This window comes from Rhinolophus hipposideros, assembly GCF_964194185.1.
Source record: "Rhinolophus hipposideros genome assembly, chromosome: 4".
Taxonomy (NCBI): domain Eukaryota; kingdom Metazoa; phylum Chordata; class Mammalia; order Chiroptera; family Rhinolophidae; genus Rhinolophus; species Rhinolophus hipposideros.
Window position 1 is genome coordinate 8,560,109 of NC_138050.1, and position 9,914 is coordinate 8,570,022.

The 9,914-nt window shown below is 41.4% G+C and overlaps 1 protein-coding gene across 1 annotated transcript in view; it reads right to left on the reverse strand.

Annotated features, from left to right (window-relative positions):
• ATP8A2 (ATPase phospholipid transporting 8A2) overlaps positions 1-9,914 on the reverse strand; it is a gene marked incomplete at its 5' end in the record, with an annotated part of 553,717 nt that overhangs the window by 415,288 nt on the left and 128,515 nt on the right. Inside the window, 6 exons of the mRNA XM_081046135.1 lie at positions 363-432; positions 2,633-2,706; positions 7,618-7,658; positions 8,320-8,365; positions 9,342-9,440; positions 9,884-9,914. The exon at positions 9,884-9,914 is cut by the window's right edge and continues 69 nt beyond it. Of these exons, the coding sequence (XP_080902261.1) occupies positions 363-432; positions 2,633-2,706; positions 7,618-7,658; positions 8,320-8,365; positions 9,342-9,440; positions 9,884-9,914 (361 nt within the window). The remainder of the gene's footprint in view (positions 1-362; positions 433-2,632; positions 2,707-7,617; positions 7,659-8,319; positions 8,366-9,341; positions 9,441-9,883) is intronic.

Here is a 9,914-nt window from a genome sequence, read left to right on the forward strand (position 1 = left end):
TATATCTAAATCAAATATCTGAGGTAGAAAAGAAAGACGTGGACAGAATTATCCAAATCAACTTTATGCAACATAAAATTTAAGTGTCAAATGATTAAAGTGTTTATTGTATTAAAAACTATTCTTCATTCTACAATTAATATAACTTGGATGAAGTCCACTTTTTTGACTCTGCCATCACTCTCAAGGAGTTCCCTTCATAATACAATGCATGTTCTTCCCAGAGACTCCATTAGGGTTAAGGCATAATCTTTGTGGCAGAACATTTTTTTTCTCTAGAAAAAGCACTGAGTAGTACATGTAGGGAGCAGATTTGAAATTTGGGCCTCCATAACAACACAGGTCGTAACAGGTCACTGTACCTGACGTATTTTAAGGTTCGTCTCCCCATCTAGATTAGCTGTTTCGACATAACACATTGCTTGAGGTTCACTAAGGAGAGAGAAAAAAAAGCCAAAGTTAAGTAAAGTCGCCTCCACCAATTCACAGCTCATAAAGTTTCTTCTATGGAAACTATGTATGCTGACCGGCTCTTGAAACTAGTATTTCAGTTGACCCTTGAACAGCGTGGGGGTTAGGGGCACTGACACCCACCCTGTTGCATAGTCAAAAATCCAAGCTTAACTTCTGACTCCCCGAAAACTTACCTATCCGCAGTTGTCCCATGGTATCTGCAGGAGACTGATTCCAGGACACCCCTCCCCACGGATGCTCAAGTCTTCTATAAAATGGCCGTAGATCAATGCATACAGTCATTGTATACCCCCTCTATACCCCTTGACTCCCAACCACAAATCGAAAACAGTACAGGTATTTATTGAAAAAAATCTACATATAAATGGACCTGCATAGTTTAAACCCATGTTGTTCAAGGGTCAACTGTATGAACAATCACTTTAGACGTAGTAATTGAGTAGAAAGACAAACACTCATCTTTGAGGTTCAACACCAACACAAAGTTGTTTGCCCAATGGTTCGCCCGTGTGGCCCCACATAATGGCTGCTTGACCTCAGGTAGACAGAAACAACTGAGGATGAATGAGAAGGGGAGGGCAAACACATGATGTCCTAGCTAAGACCCAACCAATGTCCCAGGTCTTAGCTGGGACATCATGTGTTTGCCCTTCCTTAAAGTCTGAGACCTGGCCTGCTCTTCCTGACCTAAAGATCCTCCCCAGGCACAGACAGTACAAACACATCTTGTCCAAAAAATCACAGCCAGAAGGGTTCGGGAATCGAGGCATAGGTTTGGCAAGCCTTCACTGCCCTGCACCTTTCAACAGGTAAGTGTTTAATCAAAACACCTAATTTTAAGGACAGAAAACTCAAAGAATAAAAACAAGCATAGCAGATACCACTATTCCCCATCTTCAGGTTTAGGCAGCATCATTAGTGGTTAAGAGAATGGACTCTGTAAACCACCAGCTAAGTTCAAATCTCCTGGCACTGCCTTCATTGGCTACATGACTTTGGCAATTGTTCAGTCTCTGTTTCTCGTGCATAAAGGGTTGTTGGGAAGATTAATGGGACAATGTACTCAGCAGACTGCTTGGCACAAAGTACAGTCTCGAATACTAGTGAGCCCCTTAAAAACATGACATCAGCTCAGAAAAACAATCTCATATTCCAATCAGGTTTCCTGAGGGCTACAACTAAATCAGACCCCAAACTATCAAGGGAACCACAAATTTTACTATTTTTAAGAGTCTCTCTGTAACCAATCAGTAGGGACAAACAGGAATCCCACCCCATGTACATGGTGCTTTCACTCCTCTACAGGCCTGGGGTCTAATTTTAAACCTTTGATCTTAAGGAGAAAATTCATGCTAAGGCTTAAAATCTAATGTGATCAAATACAATAAAAGAAACATTGTCCGCAATCAAAGAAAATGCCGACAGTATGAGCACCTATGATTCCCAACAGGAATGTAGGAAATTTTCATGTTAACATCATATTGCTTAGTATTGAACTCAAGAGTAGAAGTTTACTCTTATTCTAATTTTGGCATTCCTTCTTTGATATATAATCATATGTATCAAGAAAAGTCAAGGACTGTGCTGTCCATTATTTTCACCACTTACTGCTGATACCTTTCTTGCACAAAATGACTTAGAGAACATGGCAATGATACTTGGGTAGAAAGGAAGCAAAATGTGGGCAAATGAACAGGAAACACCATCTGCGGGTCATGTCTATGCTGAAAAAATGCCCACGGTTCTCTGAATAGCTAATAAAGGGAGGCATTCGGTTCTACAGGAAAGGCTGCTGGCTGGACCCATCAGGAGACGGGATTGAAGTCTCAGATATGCTGCCACCTGGAGGGTACTGAAAGAATCACTCCACTGCTCTTGAATGTCCCTGCAAAGGAGGAACAGCCCCGAATAGCCATGAGACTAAAATGAATCACCAAATGTAAAGAGGTCACAGAAAGAACAAAGGAATAAATGGGGAAAAGAAAATTTTAGGATTAAGGCAGGAACAGGTAAATGATAGGTTATGGAAGAATAGGCCAGTGAGAAGGCTGGTGACTCAGGGTGGAAGGGAAAGAGTGGCGCAAGATTTGGCAGTCTCCATTTATTATTTTATTGTTCTTAACATTTCAAAAAATGTGCCCACTATAGCACACCTGACCTTGAGGACAGCAGGATCGTGTCTGCAGGAAGATACTGCCCATTGACGACCTTCACAATGTCTCCCACTGTCACCTAGAAAACCAGGGACAAGGACAGAAAAGCATGAAAGAAAAGAAAGCACAAATGATGATAAAGGTGGTTAAACATATGAAGAAAAATTACTATATAACTATGCCATGAAGTTTAAGATGAAGGAGCCCAAATTCTTTTCCTTGACAAGAACAAAAGGAAAATCTTTCATTACAGACAAATGGCGCTATTACCTCTTTGCAATGACGCTGAATGAGAAAGATAAAACAAAAAAGAAAACAGGGTGGGAGATGAGTCAGAACTATCAAAGTCTCATTTTCTTATAATTACGCATCCACTTACAAATTCCATAGCTTTCACTGGAACAATTCCACAGCTGTACCCAGTCGGGTAGAGTGGTTAAGTGCACAGGTCTGGGTTCAAATTCCCTAGCCATACGTCCTCCTCACAAGCTGTGTGTAACCGGAGCAAGTCATGTAAACTCCGTGTGCCTGAGTTTTCTCATCTACACGAGGTCGGGCAAGTAAGTTCGCGAACTCATCCTAGGAAAAGTGCTACATACCTCACTGCTGAATATCACTACGGTCACCTTCAAAGTCCTCCCCTTGGGAAGCTATGCACTGACCCCAGCACGTACTCTACCCTTCAAATCAATTTTGGAACTCTTTTTCTGGAATGGCCATCAGAGCTGTCGTCGTATTACCCTTGATGTCCTGAATGTCATCAAAATGCTTTCCTTTCCTTTATCTTCGGGTAAAAAAAGAAGTCACTGGGGGCCAGATCAGGCAAGTAGGGAGTGTGTTCCAAAACAGTTATTTGTTTACTGGCTAAAAACTCCCTCACAGACAGTGCCCTGTGAGCTGGTGCATTGTTGTGATGCAAGAGCCTTGAATTCTTGGCGAAACGTTCAGGTCGTTTTTGTCTAACTTTTTCACGCAGCCTTTTCAGCACTTCCAAATAGTAAACTTGGTAAACTGTCCCATTGGTACAAATTCATAATGAATAATCCCTCTGACATCAAAAAAGGTTAGCAACGTCGTGGCAACAAGTTCATGAACTTAATTGTCAGCCCTCGTATAATGAGATCAACAGCACATACTGCATGGGGTCATGGTAAGTATCACATGGTACTTACCACATGGTAAGTATGGGGTTAAGGTAACACAAGGGAATACTCTCCGTTTTACAAATGTGGAAACTGAAGCTCAGAGTGACATAACTTGATCCAGATCAAACTGCGAGTCCGTGTGTTCGAACCCAGATTCAAAACTGAGCGATCTGGCCAGTGGTGTGATTAACAGGCAGTACTAGATTCACCGAAGTCCATTTGAAAGGTCCCCCAGCATTATACCACATAAAACAGAAAAGATTTGTACTCGTACAGCCTCAGGAAACTGCCAGAAAAAAAGAGTCATGGCCAAAGTCAGGGACCACCTTGGGAAGCAGATGGCACTGGACAGAAGAACCCAAGCCAGAGAAACAGGCCCTTGTCTGCAGAAATAAGGGCCATGGCCAAGGGTCTATAAGCCCCGTAAATAACATCACAGAAACATAGGGCTGGATAGGACCTGAGCTTTCACGTCAGCAGGGCCACGTTCAAGTCTGAGCTTCGGATACACCAGCTCTGGATCCTGACAAGCCCTTCACCTCTCTGAGTTCCCGTGTCCCCACTTATACAACAGGGACATACCACCACTGACCTTGCAGGGCTGATGTGTGATTAGGGAAATCATATGCAAGCACCTGGCATGAAACAGGCCCGTGTCCTCAGTCTGCACCATCATAAGTGTAAGTGAATGGGCATTGTGAGTGTGAAAATCAAGGATGGCAGAATTCGCTCTCAAATTGACAAGAAGAAAAGGCATTCCTAGTGTACCAACAATTTCAAAACTCAAAACGGGCACTAGGTTTTTCTGTATCTTATTCTAACCCCTGTTACTGTTCTGTTAGAAATCAAGAATTTCACACGCTGTGATACTTGTGAAACACTCTGGATCTTGCCAGCTGGGAGAATGGCCCTAGCAGGGGCCTGTATTTAATTTTCTACAAGAAAAAGGAGGGTTTACTAAAAGGTGTCCTACTAGTGCTGTGAATTGCTTATCAAAGTGTGTGGGGAAGCCTAAAAAATTGGGCTCAACACAGGGAAGGGTGGTAGAAATTCAATTCCAGAACCACTGAGCATTGGAAATTAGTATTCAATTTTAAGGCAAAAGGAAGGCATTTGATTACAGTATATCCCATAATGAAGAAAAGTCAAATAAACGCTACAGAGCTGTGTTAAGAACCATCAGTACAAAAGCAAGGAATACCTATGAAAATTGAAAATGGTTTTTAAGTGTAAAAACATTTTATGTGAATAGTTTAATTACATGGAAAAAAATCAAAAGAAGCAATTAGTTTTTAAAAACTAGACAGAAAAATTAGTCATGTTTTCAAAAGAAAAAAGGCAGTGAATTTTTTTAATTCAAAGTGGGAGGACAAGTGTAATTATGACTTTCTCCCATCTTTATTATCGAAACAAAGAAACATTTTATATCCCAGTAACAAAGTACTAAGAAGTTCCATGTACATGAGAAACGACTTGGAATTCTGTTTGAAGATGTATTTCTATTTGGTGTTCTTATGCCTGGTTGTCCCCTGCATGTGTGAAACTACCTAGAGCAAGAATCCTTCAAGTGGAAAGAGACCCTGTTAGACCCCTGAATCCACTCTGGCCTCAGAGGATTTCTCGAGTCTCTTAATTTTGAAGAATAAGGCCAAAGTCTTCTCAAAGTCAACCGAAGCTGTCGACATCCATCCCAGAGCTGCCTCTCAGCATGAACGGATGATTCAGCTACAGCCTGGGGCTCTCCAACTCCATCTCCAGGCGTCAGGGAGAGCACGCATTGCTTTGGGAACCTTAAAGGTGGCCCGCCTGCACCTCGCCTGCCATCTCTGGCGTCTGCTCCCACGGCCCTCTCATCACCTAGCCTCATTCTGAGCACGGCTGCAGATGTGCCTGCAGACCCCTCCGAGTCTCACTCAGTCCCTTGTGCCTTAAACTGGTTACCTCCTGTTCATCCTACAAGAGAGCAGTAGAGCATCTCAGGAGGAAGCCTTCCCGCCCAGAGGTCCCCAGAGCACCTGAAACGTGCCCCCACACGGAGCCCAGCGCCTGCACTGCACGCTATTTAGCTGCCTGTCACCTGTCACTTCCATGACACCAGTAGTTCTGCAGTGTGGTCCCCAGACCAGCAGCAGCAGCCTCTCCTGGGAACTTGCTAAACATGCAACTTCTAGGGGCCCCGCACCTGAAACTAGCAAATCAGAACAATCAGAACATGTGCAAGTGGGGCCCAGCTCTGCGTTGCAGCAGCCCCCCAGGTAAGTGGGTTGCCCACTGAAGCCTGACAAGCACAGGAGAAAACTCCTTAAGGGCAGGGCTAGGCTTTGCAATATTTCTCTGCATATCCAACGCCTAACACAGTCCCTGGCATGTGTGAGAACTCCAATTAAAAATGACCAAACAAAGTGCATTTTCAATGGAAATAAAAATGCACATGGCAAAGCACGAAATAGGTATTTGGTTTAGGGTTTGGGTTCGTTTTGTTTTGTTTTGTTTTTCTGCAGTTGAGTGCAGGAAACAGTAACCAGCTTTAGAAGTCTGCGAAGCCATCAGTTCCTGGGCCCAGAATTAGAATTCAGAGATCATCATTCCATTTTCTACTGTTTCGAGTAGTGTCAACATCCCAAGTCCACGTGGGTCTCCACTCCAGCCAGTAGTAGTGCCTTTCTGGGGACAGGGTAGCAACAGGAGCCTTAGAGAGACAAGCCATTCCGAAGTGCCATGGAGTCCTCGCATTTCTATAGCACTGGGAGCGTTTCTACTCTCTGTGAAGTCAGTGATTTCCGACCACTTAACGGAGAACCACTCCACTTCCGAGAGAGAGGGAGGTTAATTACTGTTTGCAGTACGAACTCCTGGGTTGCTACCAAGGTTAAGGTGTTATCACAAAACCCCTCAGGGGATCGGATCCGGTAACAAAGTGACAACCAAACAAAAACTAAAAAAAGGCTGCAGTTACGATAACACCGATAACACCGCATGTTGCCGATGAAAAGATCACAGAGGCATTTTAAAACATTGCGTACTAAACATTCAGCAAGAGAAACGATTGTTTAAGTCACAGTTCTAAAAAGTAATTTTCTTATGAAATCACATTAATCCGCTTTGAATCCTGGAGTAATGAGAGTCATCCCCAGAAAACATCTTGTGACTGTTAAGAAGGACCAGCTAAAACAGAGACTCACTTCAAAAGCTAATTTTATCAGCTACAAGAAACCAAGATGGCACACCATATTTCTTCTAAATTTTCTATTCATCACTATAAACAATCAGAAAACCACACTATTCCCAAACCCTGCAGACCTCATGCCTCCTGGGCTGTAGGGCAAAGCTTTGTCACTATTGTAAAGTTAAGAGCAGTCACCACTGGTCATACCCAACCACCCCTGCCTCGGAATCCAAACAGGATGGTTCCAACCACTACCCCACCTCTTTATATTTAATGGTAATCATAAACCCAAAACTCTTTCCACCAAAAACGTTTAGAAGTGACAATCTCAACTATTTTAAAACTGAATGTAGGTTAAGAGAACAGAAGACCAGGGAAAATGTTTCTCACAGTGGACTTAGAAAGTAGAAAACGCTTTGAGATTTCAGAACTATCCATCAGGGGCAATGAACTTCACAACTCTGAACTGACACAGTGAGCGCCTTCAAAAAGGCGCGAGGAACAGAGGAAACTGCCTCAGTCCTAAGTGAAACCTTGTGGGAAAACTCCTCCAGGTAAAACGTACATTCAAAGGAGATGACCTATGTCTTAACAAACTTTATACTGTAATCAAGACTAGCAATTCATTACAAATCTCCAAACCAATACTTTCTGGTATATCTTTAAAATTAGTTTTTACCTCTTTCCACATAATGGTTTGCCACATACCATTTCTTAACACTGCAAAAGAAAAAAAGAGAATACCAGTTAATCCTGGTGAGGATCAAGACAAAATCAGGTTTCCAAAATTCACAAGGCTCCTTTTAAAATTCCACTTATTATTTCCAACACACCATATCCTTAGACGTAAAGGTATAATATCACCACTCCCCAAAGCACAGCCCAATCTATGGATACAGTAATGCCTCCATATAAATATAGATGTATGTATAGAAGTTAAATCTATTCATATTTAGCCCAGAAGAAAAAAAAAATTATCCTGCTATTACAAGATTTACCCAAAAAAAAAAACAAAAAACAAAATAATAAATAAAAAACCCACAACACAGAGTTAACGTTCTAGAAGTCAATACAATAAAAAGTAGATAGAGGTAGGGAGCAATTATAAGCCAAGGGTATGAATGCTTGGACTTTTTTAGATATAAAATATGTCCAGCTCCTGAAAATTCTAAAATACACAAATCCCATTCAAATTTTAATTGCCAGGACTCACATTTTTGTTGCTTTTTTTTTTTTGCCATTTTGCTATTTCTTTCAAGTATTTATAGATCATTTTCCCCAATTTATCTAAACATCATCAATTACTTATTTAAAATTCCTTCAATACAGGTCTTATTCTTAAGTTTTTCTAGTGAAAAAAGGGATCAGTCTGGTATCTTACCTATCGTTTTCTTTTTGTTAACTGCATTGTCTGCCTTATGTCGCTTCTGTTACAGGAAGAAGAAAAAGTTCTTAGACTCAAAAGTTCCAGATGAATAATTGAAACCACAAACAATAAGATCAGGAGAAAACAGGGGACAAGTACACCAACTGCCAACAACACGAAGGCTGTAAAATCCAATTAAGTGGCTGGTGACCCAGCACCGCTCGCCACGTTCCGTGGACAAGTCAGTCGATGGAGGTGCCGTCTAACCTGGTTTCAGTGATTGCGTTTTGGTTCTAACAACAAACAAGCACCTTGAAGGATGAAACTTCTACCTCCTCTTTTGTTTTCGGTCACAATGAAAGAATTATTCAGTATGAGAAACCCAACAACAACAACTGAATTCATTTTCTCGAATAAAGAACTTCTGGGGCAAAGTACCATTGCTTTGATTTGTATTAATTACATTTATTCATTTACCTAGTCCCAGAAAAATCTGCATACGATGGTGTGCTAGAGACTGCAAGTGGGAGCCTGAGAGGGAATGGAGGGGCGGGGGAGGGAGAGAAAGTGCAGAGAAAGCTAGAAAAGAGGATAGAGAGAAAAAAGGAGAGTGTGAATATGGTTGTAATCGATGGACTTGGAGATACACTGAGATACACAGGAGGAGGGAGAAGATTCTTGTAAAATGACCTCGGGCACAGCCAGCACAGTGATGCTATGCTGGACAGCAATGGAGTCCTTCATTTGCAACCCAATTGCAAAGCTCTAAAGGAGGATGCGCGGAGCATCAGTGAAAACAGATCAAAGGGGCTCCAGAGAACTCATATTAGAAAACACAGCGGGAACTACTTCTGTGCCTATATATGGATATTAAGGATACTATATGTGCTCGTTCCCTCCCAAAACATACCATCATGAACCTTGAAGGGCTAGTTAAGCTACAAACCCACTGTCTTAAACAAAAAAAGCCAAAGCAACAAATGAGTTATAAGTTATATTCATCACAATGTTTTCATGATCCAAAAGCAAAAACTTACAAAATCTTCTACAATCTCTTTGATGCCTGCAATTGTTAAAATAATGATCAATGGCACCAGGGTGGTATATCTTCCTGTTGGAGATACATCTGGAATTTGCTGAAAGATAAGAGACCAAAAGAGGGAAGTTGACAAATTAAAATACTCTCGACGGAAAAGAAATTATGACACTCACCACTCACTCTTTTGCGGTTCTGTTCCTTTTCTGTGACACCAAAACAATTACCTTATTTTAAAAAACTGGCTAAGTGTGTTACATGATTTTAAAATTTTATTGTTATGTGTAGAACAGAAAAAGGGTTGAAAATATGACCCTCACGCCATTTTTCCATGCCTCTTTTAGTAACTGCAATTTTCCTTAAGACATTCCTAAAGGAGTCTGCCTTCACACAAAGGTCATTCAGACAAGTAATGACTGGATGAAGGAAGCAAATTACATTCACATATTACGACACTCTTTCAGTTAAAGGACCTTTCAGCAAAACCTCATTTTGCATGTAATTATGGTTATGAATTTTAAATAACTTTTGAAGAAATATTACCTGTAATAAGGCAATGAAGAGGAAGAAGGCA